Source organism: Grammomys surdaster, unplaced genomic scaffold (assembly GCF_004785775.1).
Source record: "Grammomys surdaster isolate TR1022 unplaced genomic scaffold, NIH_TR_1.0 126059, whole genome shotgun sequence".
Taxonomy (NCBI): Eukaryota; Metazoa; Chordata; class Mammalia; order Rodentia; family Muridae; genus Grammomys; species Grammomys surdaster.
In genome coordinates this window covers 1,592,759-1,613,682 of record NW_021620869.1, presented here as the reverse complement: position 1 = coordinate 1,613,682, position 20,924 = coordinate 1,592,759, and the positions used below count along the sequence as shown (strand labels likewise).

Genomic DNA, 20,924 nt, shown 5'->3' with positions numbered 1-20,924 from the left:
CTGGAAACTTAAGGGTTCTTTGGAAAGTCAGTTGGATGCTATTGAGGCAAACACGTGGAGGAATGTTTTGTTAAAGTGAACACAGGTGAGAAAAGCTAAGGCAGACTTGTGAAGGAATATTTCTCTGAAGCAGACGCAGGAGAGAGGATGTTCTGCTAAAGCAAGCATGTGAAAGGACACATAATAAAAGATTCTTTGTTAATGACACACAAATATTGGTCCGCCTTACATTGCGTAGTTGAGCTACATATGTTGGGACACCATAGAGAGAAAGGAACCAAAAACTTATGGTGGTGTGCTGCAGTTTGTGACCGCTTCCAAGGACTCAGGTGATTAGATGCACGTGCTGAGACAAGACCTGTGCTGAGATGTCTGGAGGGTATAAATAGGACTCCACGGAATGAGTGACGGACACAGAGCTTGGCTTGCTGGTATAGCTAGCTGTGCTGCGCTTGTGGGGCTTGTGTCTTTGCTGATCTTCTCTTCCCTGAGAGAAGCGCAGCTGAGAACTTCTCTTGGCATTCCTCCTGGTCCCTCTTGCCGACTCCAGCTGAGGTGGAGGCCTGGTTGCCTCTGCTAGGTGTGTCACTGCTGTTGCTAACCTGACTCTACCGAACTAGACTGCTGGTGTATCTGTGAGGTGTTGATGAATAGATTAAGTAGCTGCTGCCTACTAACCTGTGAATGAACTGCTAATTTCCAGACAACACAGGTCCACTTCCCTCTTTCCTTTCTTTACCACTACCTCTGGTGGGTGGTGGGTTACAAGGAAGGTTAAAGTCTTTAAGAACCACCATTAAAAATGAAGATTTTTTTTAAAAAGTTACAAAACTGGAAGACCATGGTAAATAGTGACTGGCAGGATGTTGGCTAGGACACCAGGGCTACAGAGAAGCCTTCATTGTGTGGCCAGCCATGAACATCCATGAGGAAAGGTCTCTGTTTTGTTTCTGTTGCTGTGATAAAATGCCCTGACAAAAGCATAGTCAGGGAGAAAGGGTTTATTTTAACTCACAACTCAGATTATAGTCCATCTTTGTTGGGAATTCACAGCAGTAGGAACTAAAGACAGCTGAACACAGTGCATCCAAAGTTAGGAAGCAGAGAGGAATGCGTCAGTGTATCTGTGAATGCCTGTGCTCAGCTCACTTTCTGTTAGTACAGTCTAGGACCCAAACCCAGGGACTGGGACCTCTTTCAAGCTGGGTTTTCTAACATCAATTAGTGTAATAAAGACAATTCCTCACAGACATGCCCAAAGGACAACCTAATCTAGAAGATCTGTGTTGCTTTAAATAAGAATGTCTCCCCGCACAAACAAAAAAGAATGGCCCTGTAGTCTCATTTAATTGAATGCTTAGTCCCCAGCTAGTGAGACTGTTTGAAGATGTATGAATGGGTGTGGACTCGGAGGTTTCCAAAGCCCAGGCCAGGCTTAGTCAGTTAGCCTGTCTCTGTCTTTCTCTCTCCTTTCCCTCTACAATTTTTGGATCAGATGTGAGCGCCCAGCTGCTGCTCCAGTGGCATGCCTGTCTGTCTGCCACCTTGCTCTCCACCATGGTGTTCATAAACTAACCCTCTGAAACTATAAGCAAGACTGCAGTTAAATGCTTCTTTTTAGAAGTTGCCTTGCTCATGGTGTTTCATCATAGCAATGGAACTGTGACTAAGACACAAACCCTCATTGAATCTCTTCCTGAGTGGCTTAGTTACTTTTTTGATTGCTGTGACAAAAACACCACAACTGAGGTAACTTAGAAAAGAATGTTGCACCACAGAACACTAAGGAAACCAGGAAGGTTTAAGGTTAAACACACAGGGGCATTTCCTCAGTGGAGGAAATAAAATGCTTTTTCCATCCAGAAAGCTGGGTGTGGATATTGTTGACCTGCTGACCTATCTGTAGAGGCAGACTTCAGTCAACTCCCCCAGACGTTTATCCCAGACTCTCCCTCCCTAGACCTTTATTTTTAGCTCCCAGTCCATAGAACTCATCCTTAGGGGAGATGTCACATGTATTTTATGGCCTACTGATCTCTGTGGTATCTTAGAGACAGGACTAGATTCTAGGCTTTTAAGCAATAGTTTGTACCCATCATTATGATCACATGTACTTTGCAAAGGAGTTTCGATTAAGCTTTATTGTGACCTGGAATTGGAATGATTCTTGCCTGGAACCTTTTCCCCAGACTGTACTGTGTTTAAATATACTGGCAATAAAAGTTTGATCTAGTCTAAGATGGGCTCAATTGAGTTTTCATTCTCAGCTCTTTGCAGTTCAGTTTCCCTGTCTGGCTTGATGCTTGCAGGGACACCCCCCTCCCAAGGATTTAATTTGGGGTCCATGGTTCCAAATGGGTAGAGTCTATGACCATCATGCCAGGAGGCACAGGCCTGGCACTGGAGCAGTAGCTGGGGACTCATATCTCAGTCTGCTAGTAGGAGGCAGAGAGAGCTAACTGAGAATGTCATGGGCTTTTGAAACCTCAAGCCCTGCCCACAGTAATGCACTTCTTCCAACAAGGCCTCACTTTCTAATCTTCCCAAACACTTCCACCAACTGAGGATCAAGTATTAAACATATGTGCCAGTGGGGCCCATTCTCACTCAAACCACCATACCAGTTGATTGCAGATTGTGTCATGTTGGCAAAGCTAACCTGCTATAGTTAAAGCAGCTCATTATGGTCCTAAGAACCAAGCGTGGCCGGCATACTCCTTGAGTATTGTAGGGATTTGGGATGAGAGTGGTGACAGGTACAGCAATAGAAAATGTCCGAGTTCCTTGTTTACTGTTCACGTCACATCTCTGTCTCTTATTGCTACATAGGCTGTAAATGGACTTTTGTCTACTTTGTGGGTTCCTATTTCCACCAACCTTTTCCACTCTTATCCCTTCCAACCCCCACTCCTTCCTCTAGGTAGAGGAGGAAGAAGGCTAGAGGGGAATGGGGGCATTGATATTGTTGGGTGTCAAGTTCCTTGGGGCAAGTTTGATCTTCACCATCGGGATATCTAGTTTTTTCTTGTCTCTTTGCACACAACTACTTGATAAACAGCAGCCAGCTGGCCAATCAGCCCTTCTATGTGGCTCTAGTGTTTATGTGTTCTCTGAAAAGTCCCCTGAATTCCAAACATCATACACTTGCCTAAACTATCTTCAGCTGGCAAAATTACACCCCTGCTAGAGCATGAGGCAAATCATAGTCAGCTGCTATGGACAATCTGGAGAAGCCCCATATACCCCACCAGGGATTAAAACAAAAGCATATTCCCATGACATTTCTATGTTTTTAAAGAAACCAAAATTCTCACTACAGTAGGCTGTTCCTCTTCTCCTCATAGCTGCACAATGACATTTCTCTGAAGACCTGCTGAGAACATTCTCCCCGTTCCTGTCATGTTAAAACTGACTCCACAGTTCTTGTCAGTCTTCCAAGCCCCAGGGAGTGGACATCAGTGGAGGGACTCAAAACTCAGCTTGAAAGATGTAGAGCTTGCATTAGCATTGCTAATGACTTTCCTTGTCCTTACTGCCAACAACAGTGGACATCATGTAACTCTTGAATTTTTGCTTTTCTGGTAGTAGGATATGGTTCTCCAATTTTAATTCTGTGTCTTCTAAAGTAATCATGGGGATTCGTGTTTACGTGCCAGGTGTTTCTATTGGATATGTGATGGATGGTTCACATATTTTGCCCATCTGGAGAGAAATGTCAGGACATTTGACTCCTCAGCATATATCCTCAAGAGTTGTGCTGTGTGAGATGTTCAGATGTGTAAGGAGGGTCAGTGCCTGTGGTATGGAGCTGTCCAAATGCCTCCTGTTGCTGGATGCTCAGCCTCTGTTGAGCCCTCTGATTGTAAATGTTACTTGTTTTGTCTTCCACACAGGGGGAACTGGCCCTACTTCAGACACAGGCTGGGGTTGTATGCTTCGGTGTGGACAGATGATCTTTGCCCAGGCCCTGGTATGCCGGCACTTAGGACGAGGTGAGTCACAGTGCTTACATGGGATCTGTGTAGTAAGGAACATTTAAAGCACATCATAGAAGCTGGGCATGGTGCCACATGCCTTTAATTCCAACCCCAGGGAGGCAGAGCAGGTCGATTTCTTTGAGTTGGAGACCAGCCTGCTCCAAATAGTGATTTCCAGGCCAGCCAAGGCTACAAAGCTTTCTTGTCTCAGAAAAATTAAAAACAAAATAAAAAAGCATGTCATAGGCAAAACACAGATTTGTGGTTCTTGTCTAGCAGGCTCAAAACCGTAGGCTCAGTCTCCAGTAGTAACAAATTGTGTGCGTCCATGCATGTATGTGTGTGCTGTTTCTAATCTTTTTTCTTAGTATTATAATTCAGGAGCTCACTGGGTTGCCCAGGCAGGACTTGAACTTGTAGTTCTCCTGTGTCTTAGTTATGATTTTTATTGCCGTGATAAAATACCATGACCAAAAGCAACTTGGGGAGGAAAGGGTTTATTTATCTTAAATCAGGTCACACTTTGTCTTGGAGGGAAGTAAGGACAGGAATTCAAGGCATGAACCTAGAGGCAGGACTGAAACAGAAGCCATGAAGCACTGGTTACTTACTGGCTTGCTCCTCATGGCTTGCTCAGCCTGCTTTCTTAGACAGTACAGGACTCCTTGTCCAGGAGTGGCATCACTCAACTCTCCCACAACAATTATTAATTGTTGAAGAATATGTCCAAAAGACTTGTGTATAGGTCTGTGTTGTCTAGGTATTTTCTTAACTGATAGTCCGTCTTTTCAAATGACTCTAGAGTATGTCAGGTTGACATAAAACTCAGTAGTTCATCTTGCTTTAGCCTCCCAAGTAGCTGGGATTACAGGCCTGAAGCACCAAGCCTGTGATTTATATTGATATGAATGTTTATTCTTTTAGAAATTACCTTTAAACTGCTGAAACAGCTTTCTGCTTTCAGCCTAGATTTGTTTTGATGAGATCTATTTGTTTTGTGTGTATATATTTGAAACCCTGGCAGATTTGACTTTTAACTTAGAAAGGGTTCAAAAATAAAGTCTTGTATACCATCTGAATATTGAACACTGTGCAAGTGGAAGGTGTGTTAGTTATGCCGTGGTCAAACTACCTCCTGTGTTTTGTTCTCAATAGACTGGAGATGGACTCAGCGGAAGAGACAGCCTGACAGCTACTTGAATGTCCTCAATGCTTTCCTGGACAGGAAGGACAGCTACTATTCCATCCACCAGATAGGTGGGGATTGTGTCCTAGGCTTGCCTCTGTACAAAAGACAGACTCCTTGGGCTTCCCTTGGAAGTTTTTAAATCTTGCAGAGTTGGAGAATGGGATTCTAGGCTACTCTAGCCTCTAGCCCCTGTGAGCTGCTCTGGGTGTTCCAGCACTAGTTCAGACCCAAGCCTGTCCTTCCCCTGTACAGCCTGCAGGGACTGATTCTATACAGTCTGTGGAAGTCAGGCTCCTCCTGAAGGTTTGGTTTGCTTTCCTCAGGAGGGTAGGTGTCCTGTCTAGACCTTCCTATGAAGTGTTTACTGATGTACCAAAAGTGAGGTGCACACACATACACACACACTCTCTCTCCTGGAATGGATGTGTTTGCTAACATGGGTCTGTTTCCTGCAGCGCAAATGGGAGTTGGCGAAGGCAAGTCTATAGGCCAGTGGTACGGGCCGAACACTGTTGCCCAGGTCCTCAAGTACGTAATGAGCCCAGCCCTTCTGCTTCTTGGGGTCAGCATGAGTTCTCCTTGGCATTTACCCACTCCTTGAGTACTTATTGCCACAGGAAATAAGGTATTCTGATTCTTTGCTTATAGACCCAGGGGAGACCCCTGGTTGACTATGCTAATTGTTCTGTGAATGGGATTCGTGTTTAGGTCAGAGCCCTCAGCGTGGCCCTGCCCTCTGTCTTGGTATACAGATCCTTCTGTAATGAGGGGTGCCTTAGATCTGGGACCATGGCAGTTATGGTACTGTATCAGCCCTCTACCTCTGTGAGTTTGTCAGAGACACCCACATAGGTCATAAGCTTTCCCATGTTGTTCAGAATCTGTTAAAAGTTTGTTTCTCATGAATGTCTGCCTGTCTATTCCTGTCCTCTGTGGCCCCGGTGTCTGGAGTTCAGTCAACCTTATGTTTCTGAGGGACATTGCTCCATAATTTTCTCTAGAATGACTCTTTGGCTGTTTCTGGAGATGTGCCAATTGTCAGTGTATTACCCCTCTGTGTTTTGTTTTAAGTTTATTTTTGTATGTATGAGTGTTTGTCTGCACATATGTCTGTGCACATCATACATGTAAAGCTTGTAGGGAAGGCTGGAAGACACTGTTAGATCCCTGGAGCTGGAGTTAACGGATGCTGTTAGTTGTCAGCTGCTCTGTGGGTGCTGGGAACTGAACCCTGGGTCCTCTTCAAAAGCAGCAAGTGCTCTCAATCACTGAGCCATTTCTTCCTTGCCTATGCTTCCCTCCCTGCAGTGTGTGTTTGTTTGTTTTGTTTTTGACCTGATCACTTCTCCCTGTGGCTTTGTGCTTTAATATCTCAGTGCCTCTAGAATACTCTGAACCAATGTCCAGGACTCACTCATGTAGGTCCCTTTCCTGTTGGGCTGAAAGCTAGTAGCTCCCAAATATGTCTCTAGCTATAGTTTTTCCTGAATGTTGTTCCCTTGACACCCTACCTTGTGTCTGCAATGGCCGTCTCCTATAGGCTCCATCTAGACACTTGCTTTTTTCCCATATCTGATGCCCAGCCATCCCAGACCATGGCTGGCTGTGAGTCCTTGGCTTGGTTTCTGTGGCATGCATACACTCTCCATCCCCTTTAGTGTCCTTGTCCAAGTCCTGCCTTGTCTGTCTTTTCTGTTGCTCTGACAGAATAACATGACCAAGGCAACTTACAAAAAACAAAAACAAAACATTTCATTTTGGGGACTCACTGTGCAAAGTGTTAGTGTTTGTGGTAAGGAGCATGGCGGCAGGCACTGGAACAGTAGCTGAGAGATTACATCTGGTCTACCAGCATGAGGCAGAGCAAGAGCTAACTGGAAATGACAGAAGAGCCTTTGGAGTCTCAAAGCCTGCTCCAGTGGCACACTTCCTCCACCAAGGCCAGACCTCCTAATCCTTTCCAAAGAGTTCTACCAAGTAGGGACCAAGCATTCCTACATATGAGTGGGGTATGGGGGATCCTCTTCTTAATCACTGCACACCTTTAGCTTGAGATGTGATTTATGGGGCCATCCCGGTGCTCTTAAGTAGCCTGACCAGGTCACCATCAGTGCTTTGGTCATATCTCTAGCCTTACTTCTTATCTGTCTTCACTGTCAAAGAGCAGTCCCTTCACTTTAGGATTTACATCTTCCTGGAAATGGCAGGTCAGGCTGCTTATCCATGCTTACTATTCCTGTCTCTGGCCTCCTCTGCTTTTGTTGTTAGATCCCTCTTCCTCATCTATGGTTGCCTGTCTCTCCTACTCGCAGGGATAGGGTTACATCACTGATACCAGATATTCACATTACAATTCATAACAGTAACAAAACCATAATTATGTATTAACAAGGAAAATAATTTTGTGGTTGGTGGTCACCACAGCATGAGGAACTGTATTAAGGGTCGCAGCATTAGGAAGGTTGAGAACGGCTGTTCTAGAGCCTTCCAGGCATTGGCCTTTTCTCTCCCTAGACGTACCAGGACCTTGCTGCTTAGATCCTTGGTACTTGTGCCCATTGGGGAATGTCTCTTCTTGCTTTCTGTCTTCTCACTGATTGATAGGCCTTCTCCCCACCCCATAGCACCCAGTTTACATCCATTTCTACACAGTATGGCTGCTGTCTGCTCTTCTTTCAGAGCCATAACCTACAGCCATGCTTCCTCCAACTGGTGGCCTCAGTTGTGCTGTTCGTTAGATTTCTGGGCTGTCAGTTCACAGTGTGGGGTGCTGGAAGAGAAGCTGCTCAACAGTGAGCTGGACCTGCCTCCGTACTGCTGAGACCTGAGTCGCTATGCCACCCAGGGGCTCCTGTCCATCCTCTGTCTCCTGACAAAGGGCAGCTGGCATTTCCCCAATGAGCAACACTCAGCTTTCTTCCTGCTTGAGTCATTGGTCAGGTCCTTGACGTAAGCTTTGAAACTGCCTCGGCTGTCACTGCTGTGGTGTAGAAGGCTCATGGGAATGTTCTCGCTTTCTGTAGGAAACTTGCTGTATTCGACACATGGAGCTCCTTGGCTGTTCACATAGCAATGGACAACACTGTGGTGATGGAGGAGATCAGTAAGTGGCTCAGGGTTTTGGTTGTAGGGGATAGCCCAAGAGGGAACCTCAGCTGGAGAGTCAGAGTCTTGGAGCTACACCAGCACTTCCAGCAGTGAGGGGGAGCCTAGGTGAAACATCTGGAAACCCATTCTCTTACTGTGTCGACTAGGCTAAGGGGAAGAAAGGAGCTCTCTCCAGCATCGGGACAGCTGTTTGTGTATATGTGTGCTGTAGGCCAATCCAAAGTTCCAGGCCAGGCAGTAAGACCCTGTATTAATAAACAGGGTGAGAGATGGGGCCCAGAGACGGTTTGGAGGTGAAGAGCACGTACTTGGGTCTTGCAGAAGACCCAAGTTCATTTCCCAGCACACTTAAGGGGTTCACAAACTCCATTTCCTCCAACACCCTCTTTTGATCTCCAGGGACACCAGACATGAATGTGGTGCACTTATGTGTAGGCAGAGCACACATAAAAATAAAACGAATGCCAGGCTTGGAAACACCTTTAATCCCAGCACTTGGGAGGCAGAGGCCAGGCTGGTCTACAAAGTGAGTTCCAGGATAGCTAGGGCTACACAGAGAAACCTTGTCTCAAACAGCAAATAAAATATGTTAAATAGCTAGCTAATCTTTCCTACTGGCTATTTCCAGACTATTTCTTAGAAAGTTCGATCCTGTGAAAGAGTTCAGTGAATCACTGCCACTTTTAGTCTCTTTTGAAGAGTTCTTCCTGTTTTAAAATTTAATTTTTTTTTATTTATATGCATGCATGTTTCTGACTATATGTGCAGCATGTATGTGTTCCACAATACTGGAGTTGTCTGACCACCACCAGACTCTAATCGTATGTATATTGAAGGCTGCCCTTCCTACACTTAGAAGAAATATCGAAGGGTGAAGAAAAGCTGTTTCTTGGTGAAAAGGAACCTGAGTGAGCTGGAGAGACTACATGGCTGCTGCTTTTGTTTTTTCTTTAAACTGCACCTGGGAGCCAGGGCTTTGGCTCAGTGGGTAAAGGCACGTGCTCCGCCATTCTGGCCAACTCGAGTTTGAGGACTTGAGCCCATTGTAAAGATAAACTCACAGAGATCCCCCTGCCTCTGCTAGTGCTAGGATTAAAACTATGTACCACCATGCCGTTTGAAATATTTTAAAGTGCAGGCTGGGGAGATGGTTCAGCAGTTAAGAGTACTAGGCTACTCCTCAGAGGACCCAGGTTCAATTGCCAGCTCCCACATGGTGGTTCACAACTATGGGGGTGCTTCACAATCATCTGTAACTCCAGTTCCAGGAGATCCAGTACTCGAGACCTTGAGAGCACTGCTTGCACGTGGTGCTCAGGTGTACATGCAGGCAAAACAACCATTCAGATATTTAAAAACTTTATGTGTAGAAAAGGCTTCTCTCCTTTTTTGTTTTTAATGTGTATGTGTTTTGCCTATATGCACGTATGTATGCTACATGCATTTCTGGTTCCCACGTAGATCAAAAGAAGGCATTAGAACTCCTGTACGTGGAGTTAGGGGTGGCTCTGAGCCGCTGCACGGATGCTGAGGACTGAACACAGGTCTTCTGCAAGAGCAGCCTGTGTTCTTATCCATTGAACAACTTTCCAACTCTTAGAAAAGTTTTCTTTGAGTAGGAACATTTTTGTTTTCCAAGTTACTTATATTTTAAGCAGTTGGGATTTTTGTTGTATTGTTTGTTTTAAATTATTTTGTGTATGGGTATTTTGCCTGTGTGTTTGTCTATGCACTACTTGCGTGCCTTGTGCCTGCAGAGGCCAGAAGAGGGTGTTGCATCTCCTGGAACTGGAGTTAACAGACAATTGTGAGTTGCCATGTGCATGCTGGGAATCAAACCTTCGTCTTTTGGAAGAGTAGCCAGTGTTCTTAATCACTGAGCTGTCTTTCCAGCCCCTTAGTGCCTGGTTTTTCAAACACTCTTTTTCCTTGGGGAGAACTTCTGTCTGTCTCTGCTTAGCTCATGAAAAATATGTCTTCCCTTTCAGGAAGGTTATGCAGGACCAGCCTTCCCTGTGCTGGGGCTGCCGCACTTCCTACTGATTCAGAGAGGCACTGTAATGGGTTCCCTGCTGGAGCTGAAGTCACCAACAGGACATCGGCTTGGAGACCACTAGTACTTCTCATCCCTCTCCGCCTGGGACTGACAGACATCAATGAGGCCTATGTGGAAACCCTGAAGGTGAGTCTTTTTCATGTATTTCAGTCTGTGGTCAACTAGCTATACTTCTAAGAGTCAGGCTGGATCTTATAGGTGATGCCGAGAATTTAAATGTCTATAGCTTTATAAAGAGTCTTCAAGCCCAGTCACCCTGTTGCTGAACCTGGCATCAGGGTCTTCTGTCTCTCCCAGGTTACTGCTATGCTCTTCCTATGTATGCCTTAAGTGTCCTCTTCTGTCTGAAGTAGTGGTTCTTAACCTGTGGACCATAACCCACTTGAGGGGAATCCAATAAACCCTTTCACAGGGGTCTTGCATATCTGTTACACTTTATAACAGTAGCAAAATTACAGTTAAGAAGTAGCAATGAAATAATTTTATGATTGGGAAGTCACCACAATATGAGGGATTGTATGAAATGGTCACAGCATTAGGAAGGTTGAAAACCACTGGCGTAGGAGATAGGTAGACCCATTGGATGGAGACTGCAGACAGAGTTACTGAGAATTTCATCCATATTCTCCCTTGATTTCTCCTACCCCATCACAAAAACAAGAGGCAAAACCTTTTAGACTGCAGTTACTCGGATAATAAACTAAGGAGTCACACTTGAGAGCTTTACTGTATGGAATGGCAATGCTGTTTTTTATTAAAATCTTTCACTTTTAATTACCTTTCAGTGTTCAGGTAAGATCAAGTATAAAATCTCTCCCTTACCTTGGTCTTGTTCTGTCCCTCCGTATCTTTTCACTGCCCTGGCCACTCCCTCTGCTGTAGGTTCTGAAATCACTTCTGCTTTTCCACACTGATTTCCCAGTTTTATTTGTCTTCTGTTGTCATTGCTCCTGTCCCATTGAGCCAGACTGATGTCTGATGCTGCCTGTCTAGCGTTCCTGTGCATAAGCTAGTCCCCTGTCCCGTCACCTCTCCTTCCTCAGTTTTCCCAACTAGAACAGTAAGCCTGTGGTGTGGGCTGCAGTACCTCCTGTACTGGAGGCTCTCTGGGAACATGTCTTCTCTTTTTTCTTCTTGTATCATTCAGGAGGCCTCTGAAGGCCATGGCCTTCCTGAGGTTGTGCCAGCCTCCAGAGGCTGTGGGTGGTGAGACACACCCATCTGACTGATGTGCTGCAGTGTGTAGCACTGTGTGGGAACACTCCTTTCTGAGTGCTGTTCCAGGCCAGTGTGCTCAGTGGCCTTCCTTCCCTCTTGTCTCCTGCAGCACTGTTTCATGATGCCCCAGTCCCTGGGTGTTATTGGAGGGAAGCCCAACAGTGCCCACTACTTTATTGGCTACGTCGGTGAGTCTGGTTTGCATACTCTGGGTTCATAGGGATGATCTTTCTCCCTGAAGGAATGGATTTTTTTCTGTGGTGCGTGTTGGTACCTCACTTGCCTCCCCTCACCCCTAGACAGTTTGATTCCTACCTACCTGTCTGTCTGTCTGCTGACTCTGGTGTGGTGGGTCTGGATGCTGCTCTCGCCTGCTCCCTCCCCCTTGCCCAGCTCTGGTCAGCTGCCTCTGACTTGTGTATCATCTTGCCTAGGTGAGGAGCTCATCTATCTGGACCCCCATACTACACAGCCTGCAGTGGAGCTGACGGACAGCTGCTTTATCCCCGACGAGAGCTTCCACTGCCAACACCCGCCCTGTAGGATGGGCATTGGAGAGCTTGACCCATCCATTGCCGTGGTATGTCCCAGCCATGCAGCCTCCTAGCCAGTTGTTCTGAGTCATCCTGTGGCCGTCCTGCAGTGAAACAGCAGAAAATGTTCACATAGAAGAGGATCCCAAGACCTCTTGCCTTCCCTGAGGCCACTCACTTGCCAAGTGGCTTTCACAGCCTCAGTGTATGCAAGTGTTGACTGTGGTTGAGTATATGTACCAGTGGGTGCAGTGGGTGGGGGGTGGTTTTGCTACTTATAAACCACAGATGACGGCTCTGACAGTTTGACAGTTTGAATCTGTCATTCTAGAATGACAGTCACCTGAGTGTACTGCTTTTCCTCTTAGTTTTCTCATTGTTTCGTTGTTTACTTAGTGTAGCTTGAAGATGATTCTTCTGACTGAGCTTCTCCATCTCTCTCTTTTGATGATACAGTAGGGATTGTTGATGGTTTGTGCAAACCTGCCTAGTCTTTTTTTATTTTTATTATTATTATTATTATTTTTTTTTTTTTTGGTTTTTCGAGACAGGGTTTCTCTGTGTAGCCCTGGCTGTCCTGGAACTCACTCTGTAGACCAGGCTAGCCTCGAACTCTCAAACTCAGAAATCTGCCTGCCTCTGCCTCCCAAGTGCTGGGATTAAAGGCGTGCGCCACCACCGCCCGGCCAAACCTGCCTATTCAAAATGTGTTTAGAGGAAAGGAAATAAAAAACCAAAAACGTCCAAACAGTGCCATATCTCGGAAGTCATTGGCTAGTCAGGCTGCCATTGCGTGGGTCACTGGTAGAGTGCAGCCTGTCTAGTACCACTCTGTACCAGTCACCCAGACATTACTTCAGTACACACTACCACATTCTAAGGAGGGTAATCTGGGATTCTGTGGCTCAGACTTCCTGCAGAGCTCACTGACAAACTCCTCATCTAAGTAGAGTGAGTGTACCTTACAGTGACTGCATTTCCTCTTCTAAGTAGAGTGAGTGTACGTAACAGTGACTGGAACTTAGGGTACTAATGCCAAACAGAAGCTTTAGACAGTTTGCTAGACATGTATGACTAGCAGGTGTAGAGAGTGTGAAGTTCGAGCCCCAGTCCTAGCTTTTGAGAGATGAGGTCAAAGGGAACACATGGTAGAATCACTCTCCCTGTCACCACCGGATAGGCCTTCCATCATTGGGCAGTGTCTGAATGTGTGAACAAAGCGTGGGCAGAGGAGACTGCCTGGTGTGTCTTGGCTGGTACATGCCAGGGTATCTGAAGAGAAAAGATCACAGCCTTGTGCTAACTACAGATGTAGTCACCACGATCACGATCATTTTCATTTTAGGGATTTTTCTGTAAGACCGAGGAAGACTTTAACGACTGGTGTCAGCAAGTCAAAAAGGTCTGTAGCTGCCCCTGGCCAGAGCCAAGATGAAACTTCTGGGGACCCAGGCAATGAGGTGGCTGGGGTAAAGGGAGCCTCTGTGCATGGCCTAGCAAGGAACCCCCTTACTGGTTGCATGGGGAGTTTTGTTCCTGCCTCACACATGTGGGCAGGCTGAACAGGGCAGGGTGCCTTGCATTGCTGTTTCTACTGGCTGTGTGTAGGTCAAGATTGGTGATTTTTTATATATGCTTTGCCCATTAAGTTTATGATGGGGTGGGGTTTTGGCCCATTCACTTGCCTCATGTGCTTATGGGGTGGTCATAAATTGAATGCCAGAGGCTGCCCCTGTGCTGGTCGCCTCCTGCTGTCCTCCCTGTGCCCTCTGCGGTCTTCCTCGTTGGGTAGGTCCGTGCTCCGTTGATCACTGTGTTGGCTGTGCTGTAGCCTTTAGTAAGGACACCACCTCCACTTTCTTATCTGTGAAGTGAGATTAGACCTCTGCAGGCTGGAGGCTATGGTGACTGGTGAACGGCTTCTAACAATCGGATCTCCTTGACAGCTATCCCAGCTTGGAGGTGCCCTTCCCATGTTTGAGTTGGTGGAACAGCAGCCTTCCCATCTGGCCTGCCAGGATGTCCTGAACCTGTCCCTAGGTGAGTGCTGGGGCTGTAGAACCAAGTCTGGATGGGATAGCCCCCTGTCCATGTTCTGCCCAGGGTGCTGTGGGAAGGATACATGTTCCTTGGGTACTGTAGTGACAGGGCACAACAGGTTTTGTGATGATGAAGCCTGGTGTGCCTGCAGGGGTCAGTCCTGGCCCTGTAGGCCAGCACGACCGACTGGCCTTGGGAGACACTGGATGGAGGACTGGTGAGACCTGGTCATCCCACTGTCTTTATCTTGCCTTCGTCCCTGGGGCTGGTACCAGGTCCCATTGCTTGTCTGCTTGCAGGACTCAGGTGTTGTTCTCTTCTCTTACGGAGTTCCCATCCCTCTTTAGGGCGTTATCACTTGCTCATGAGTCCTACATGCCCTGTTTAAGACTCTCTAGTCAGCCGGGTGGTGGTGGCGCACGCCTTTAATCCCAGCACTTGGGAGGCAGAGGCAGGCGGATTTCTGAGTTCAAGAGTTCAAGGCTAGCCTGGTCTACAGAGTGAGCTCCAGGACAGCCAGGGCTACACAGAGAAACTCTGTCTCGAAAAACAAAACAAAACAAAACAAAAAGACTCTCTAGTCAAGGACAAGGAAGTAGACTTCAGGCAGGAATCTGACATTAGGCTAGAACAAAGAAGTAATTTCAGGCAGGAATCTAAATCTTAGGCTAGAACAAGGAAGTAAGCTTCAGACATGAAAATGACTTTGGCCTAGGACAGGGAAGTTGGCTTAGATACTTTGGTCATCCTGATAAGCCCTTAGAAACTGTGATCATGAGAGTGTTCAGGGAACTTTGTTTATTGCCTAGCTTGTTCTTTGACTATTTGTGTTTATTGCCTTGCTTGTTCTTTGACTATTTACGTTTATTGTCTTGCTTGTTCCTTGACTATTTGCATCTATTGTATTGCTAGTTCCTCAACCTAGAACTGACCTGAATACTTGCATGTAATTAAAATGGTATAAAAGCAAAAAGGAGGAGGGGGGGATGGGATAGGAGTTTTCTAGGGAGGGGAAATGGGGAAAGGGGATGACATCTGAAATGTAAATAAATAAAATAAAAACTAAAAAAAAAAAAAAATCTCTTTAGTCAGGAAGGATGTAACTGTGGGTCTTTCTATGCCCTTTCTATGTCTCAGTTTCCGAATAATGACGTAGAGGATTTATTTACTTATTTATTTTTAATTTTTTAAAAAAAGATTTATTAAATGTATGAGTGCTCTATCTGCATGTACACCTGTCTGCCAAAAGAGAGCATTGGATCCCATTATAGATGGTTGTGAGCCACCACGTGGTTGGTGGGAATTGAACTCAGGACATCTGGAAGAACAGCCAGTTCTCTTAACCCCTGAGCCATCTTTCCAGCCTCCAAGGCTTATATTTATTTACAGTGCTTTTGGCCTTAGCTTATGCTTGCTCCCCAACTAGCTTGTAACTCATTTTCCCATTTATCCTAATCTGCCACATGGCTGGTTAGTTACTTCTTCCTCCCAAGCCTGTGTCCCAGAGTTCCTCTCTCTGCCCAGAGGATGTCCTGCCTGTCCTCTCCTGCCTAGCCATTGGCTGTTTAGCTCTTTATTAAACCAATCAGAAGGTGCTTTAGGCAGGTGAGGAGGACAAAGAAGCATCTTCCCACTGTGCACAAGTCTCTCTCAGAAGAAGGGACTTATAGGCCATAGCAAGCTTATTCTAGTCTGTCTCCTCTCCCAACATCTTCCTGGCCCACATTCATACCAGCTTCTGAGAGATGAGCAAGCTTTTATCTTTTTCCTTCTAGATTCTTCAGATGTAGAGAGACTGGAGAGGTTCTTTGACTCTGAGGATGAAGACTTTGAAATCTTATCCCTCTGAAAATCCTGGGGTTGGGTGATGCCTCCATGGTCCTCGTTGGGGTGCTTTGAGAACCCAGACCTGCCTTGGGCACTCAGTGTCACCGCATTCCATCCACCCAGCCCACCCCTGCCGAGTGCTGTTCGCCTGTGCCACCTCTGTCCCAAGGGCCTGCTCTGCTCATGGACCAAGGACTGTGGTTCCTGGAGGCCTTACTGCTTGGAGTCAGACTGCCTAAACCCAAACACACAAAGGGTCTGTTCACACTAAGTTGCTCATCAGAAGGCCTAGTCAGGAAGAGCAGTGGGTCAGGAGCTTCCAGAATTTTCCACTTGACACTGCCAGCCCTGGTCAGCACATCAGCTTTGGTTCTGCTTCCTCCTGGGCATCTGGGTCTGTGGTTTATTTGGAATTAAAGCCCTGTTTGAAGTTGTTTAACAAAGACATGAATTTCTGGGGCACTTCCCAGGTCAGTCTTAGAAGATCTGCAGGTTGGCGTGTACAGAGTGACAGCCACATCATGGCCTCATACTGCTGGGCAGGGTGAGCTTTTGTGTTGTCTCCTCTGCCCAGTGTGATTTATCAAGGGCTACCTCAGTGGGAAAGCATATGGAGAGAATCCCAGCAAGGCTGCTACTTGCTTTGGAGAGAAAGTATTCTTGTGGAGCACTTGGAAAATCCAAAGATACCAGTGTGCACGGGCACAGTATGGACACCTGAACCTTGGAGCAGCTGACAGGTTCCTAGAGCTTGTGGAGCTGTGGTCTTGAGGCTCCCCTTAGGAGCACACTAGGGAAGAGAGAGGTTTCCTAGATGGGTTGATGCGTTTCGTGACACCGCCTGCTGCTGTTAGCTTGCCACCCGGCTTCCCTCTAGGAGGACAGGGAGGGAGCAGAACTGTTCTTTGCTTGTGACTCAGTGCCCACTGGTAATAGTGTACACACTGCTACTTGAGCCCTCCTCCATGTTCTTTCCCTTCTCAGAAACCCACCCGTGTCACAGGAAACTGTAGATGGTTTGGGGCCAAAAGGGTAAAAGTACTACAGCTTTTTGGTGCATAATAGACATTTAGACAGAGCAGGTAGCTCCAGGCCCTCGCAAGTGAAGAACTCAGACCTTCTTGACACTCATTTCCAACCCTGGCTTTCTGGGCCTTCAAGCTTTTGATGCTCTAGGTCTGCTGTCTTAGAAAAACACCTTTCCTCCCCCTAGATTTGACCAGGGTGTGGCAGTGTGGGGAGGCCCATGCAAGAGCCTTTGAAAACCCTTCCCAGGAACCTGTAGATGGGTGAGGCTGGGGCTGCTCCAGAGATAGCAGCTCTTAAGTAGCCCACAAGGTATCGAGAGATGCCTGCTTATCAAGTGTTGATGACATATTTATTTCATCTTACTCTTTCTCTCTCCCACATCTTGTCCCTTGATTTCAGATGGGGTGGGACAGGGGGGAGGCCAGGACAGTTTCCAGTCCTTTGGAGCTTATTTCCTGAGTCCAGGAGCCATTGTGCTGCTGTCACCCAGGGTCTCCTGCTGTTGGTAGCAAGTGTGGACATATGGGACACTCCAACCTGAGGGAACTCTCAGGGCTCGAGAAAGGCTTCCTGAGTGAGGTTCATATAGTGTAGTTTGCAATTCTTAATGTTAAATAATAAGTTTCAGTAGAAAACAAAGTCTGTGTGTGTTGATTTTTTCCTCCAGTTATGATTAGCTATGATTTCAGTGTTGATAGGTGAAGATCTCCAGAAGTTGGATAAGCAGAGCCTGCCCTGCTCCTGGCCTAGCTGTGTAGCAAATGTCTGTTTCCCTCATAGTAAGTAAATACGTGGTCCTAACAAAGAAAAAGTGCAAGGAGAACCTGATAGAAAAATGAACCAGGTGATCCCAGCATACTTCAATGCCAGCACTCAGGAGGCAGAGGCAGCCAGGCTAACCTGGTCAAGAGCAAGTACCATGACAGCAGGGTTGCACAAAGAAACCCTCTCTCAAGCCAGGGGTTGGAGAAATGGTTCAGCAGTTAAGAATTTTAACTGTTCTTCCAGAGGACTAGAGTTCAGTTCCCATACTGGGCAGCTTACAACCCAAGCTCCAAAAGATCTAATGCCTCAGGCCTTGGGGGGTACATACATAGAAACAGAAGTAGTAAAATGAGCCAGTAGGTCTTCACTTGGACAAAGTGTTGAAAAGCACCCAAATACAAAGCTTGCCTCAGGGTCCCTCCAGGTAAGCTGTTCCTGGCCTTGGCATAGGGGACAAGTAGATTTTGAGGACTATCTCATCCTACCTGAAATCTCAGTGGGACCACCCTAGATGATGTCTGCCTGCCCTCTTGAGTTCAAATAAAGGAAAATTGCTAACTCAAGTATAATGGCCCAAGGCGAAGGCTTCCTATGGCTGCTATGACACAGCACATTTACCCACAGCTGAAACTTGTTATGGTCCTGAAGGGCAGAAGTGTATATACTAAGCTATGGACAGAGCTAATTTTCCATTGCTCCCTCCGGCCTGCGAGTGCTCTGCGTCTCCTGACTTTGGACTGTAGTAACCTGCCTGGCCAATCCCCTACTCTTTTTTTTTTTTTTGGGACAGTGTCTCACTATGTAGCTCTGCCTCCACTTCCTGAGTTCTGGGATTAAAGGTGTGTACCACCATGCCCAGGGTAATGCACAGCATGGAGGTACTGTTGTCTCATGCTGTTTATATCCACCTAGCCCATGTTCTTTCCATAGCGAGGGGAATGTGGTTCACTTCACATTCAGTACATTACACGGAGGGCTACACTCTACCATTCTATTTTGGAGGAGGTAGTGTGAAAAGCTCCAGCAGCACTAGCAGAACCAACAGGGTCATTATTCCTGGGCTTAGAATTATGAGCACTGTGGCAGTAGATAAGCTGGATACACTAGATAAGAGAACACAGACTTAGAACATGGGGCCTAATAAAACTGATCAAACCCACAGTGTAAAGAACATGAATAGTGGCCAGACCTATCTTCAGATTTTTAGGGAAGTTGGTGAAGTACATTTTTAGGTAAATTTTTACTAGTTTCTGTAAAATATATGAGTTTCAACCAATTGATGATTTTAATAATCTCAAGGAAACTGGTGATAGTTGCCATTAAAGTTCAGTATGGAAACAGCAACACATTAATTAGCACCTTACAACCAAGCAGTAGGCAGAGGGAGACACTGTACAACTTGTCCATTATCACCAAAATCTCAGTTTATGGGCAGAGTCTTGTAGATTTCTTCTGCCAAGAACTAGCTCCTGCTGAATAGTGTTGAGATGTGAGCCTTCTACCAGTCTCCTGAAGAAACAGAATAGTACTGGCAATGGAAGCTCCGATTTATTTCCATAGCTCCTCCAGTGGCCTCTGTGCAGCATTTCGGATAGCATCCTCAGAGAGCGCACGGATTTCTTCATGGACATCCTCAATGCTTTTGGAAGCATCAACCACCTACCACCACAGGGGAGACAGCAGAAAGGGATCATTATACCATGTTCCTTCTATTCCCAGTGCATGTGTGACATCAGGTGAGTCAGGGCTCTGCAAAGGCCAACCTAAATTCCTGCAGGGCTCCTTCATGTCTTGCTTTCTTTGAACATGGTTATTTGTACAAAGCAGCCCATACCTGCCACATCCAATACAGGTGAAGTGGTATGTACTAACTGTCTTGCTCTCAACAGGCTGAGCAACTGTCTCCCAGTTGACAAACAAGAACAGGCGCCATACCAGCAACAGTCACCCACCCTTTAGTTTTAGCATTTGGTAGGCAGGAGGATCTCTGTGAGTTCAAGGCCAGCCTGGACTATATAGTGAGTTCCAGGATCACCTGGGGTACACAGACATGGTTGCACCTTTCTTGAGATGAAAACTGTCCTAATAGAGCTGCCCTATTCCATCAGGACAGGCAGCAGCAAGCCAGAAGAGTGTCAGCATTTCCAAGTCCCTTCCTCTTTAAGAGGTCGGGACAGGGCCCATGGTTCTGTAAGTCTGGCTAAGACTTTTGGCAGAAAATTCTTGAAAAGCTTCCAGAGGTGTAGAAATCTTATGGAAGGAATCCAAGTGTTTCATAAAGTTTGACTGTGTTCAGGAGAACTTCATGTGTCACCTCCTAAAAGGTTGCTTGACAACCCCAGTGCAGCCACACAACCCTTGCCCAGACTCTCCAGGATGGCTCTCTGGGTTGCCTTAGTGTCCAAAAAAGTAAAAAGACTATCACCTGTTCTAGCATAACAAGATGATGTAGAAATTTAGGACAATCCTCAGAATCACCAGGGCATGTACTATAGACAAAGGACAGTGGAAGCAACACTTTCTGTAGACAGGACTGGCTCACTGTGTTTGGACTATTCAAGGCTGGGAACCTTAGGCAACAGTTACAAGTGGACCACAGACAAAGTCAGACCCACCAGGACCATTCTAGCTGCTGAATAGAAGATGTGCATGCAGGAAGGAAGGCACAGTTAGGATTAGAGCAGGAGCAAGTGACAGAGAAAGGGGCTCAGTTGGCCTTCATGCAAGGAATGAGTTGAAGTACAGAGCGGAGGAAACAGGACCCTAGGGAAGCCTAGTGTGACATTTCCATGCTCCTGGAAATAGCCATGTAAGGCCCACAGGGCTTCAAAGAAACCAGCAGGGTAAAGTCCCAGGTGGTAGTGATGGAGAAGGATCCTAGGATATAACTGAGGGGCTAACAGGAATCAGTCACAGTATGAAGGGAAAAGTAAGATACATCTGAATGTGAGACTGGCAAACCCCACCTTCTGAAGTACTTCCTAAGTATAACTATACACAGTACACTGAAGAGTCATTCCTATGGTAAAGTGTGATATAGCTTGCAAAACCATGTTCTGAATGGTAATATCATAGCTGAAGGCTTGTTTAGGATAAGATGCAGAAGTTTGCTGGAGCTCATCTGAGTCTAATCACCACCACCACCACCACCACCACCACCACCACCACCACCACCACCACCA

The 20,924-nt window shown here is 46.4% G+C and overlaps 2 protein-coding genes across 3 annotated transcripts in view; one reads left to right on the top strand and one right to left on the bottom strand.

Moving 5' to 3' along the window:
* The window catches only part of Atg4b (autophagy related 4B cysteine peptidase), a 30,673-nt gene extending 13,056 nt beyond the window's left edge, over window positions 1-17,617 (top strand). The window contains exons 4-13 of the mRNA XM_028755309.1: window positions 3,894-3,992; window positions 5,133-5,234; window positions 5,622-5,694; window positions 8,190-8,269; window positions 10,263-10,456; window positions 11,658-11,736; window positions 11,983-12,128; window positions 13,427-13,483; window positions 14,028-14,121; window positions 15,897-17,617. Of these exons, the coding sequence (XP_028611142.1) occupies window positions 3,894-3,992; window positions 5,133-5,234; window positions 5,622-5,694; window positions 8,190-8,269; window positions 10,263-10,456; window positions 11,658-11,736; window positions 11,983-12,128; window positions 13,427-13,483; window positions 14,028-14,121; window positions 15,897-15,970 (998 nt within the window). The 3' untranslated portion in view covers window positions 15,971-17,617. The remainder of the gene's footprint in view (window positions 1-3,893; window positions 3,993-5,132; window positions 5,235-5,621; window positions 5,695-8,189; window positions 8,270-10,262; window positions 10,457-11,657; window positions 11,737-11,982; window positions 12,129-13,426; window positions 13,484-14,027; window positions 14,122-15,896) is intronic.
* A 1,387-nt stretch (window positions 17,618-19,004) lies between these two features.
* Dtymk (deoxythymidylate kinase) overlaps window positions 19,005-20,924 on the bottom strand; it is a 9,198-nt gene continuing 7,278 nt past the window's right edge. For both annotated transcript variants that reach the window (XM_028755312.1, XM_028755310.1), the window contains one exon: window positions 19,005-19,401. In XM_028755312.1, coding sequence (XP_028611145.1) covers window positions 19,291-19,401 — 111 coding nt within the window. In that variant the 3' untranslated portion in view covers window positions 19,005-19,290. The remainder of the gene's footprint in view (window positions 19,402-20,924) is intronic.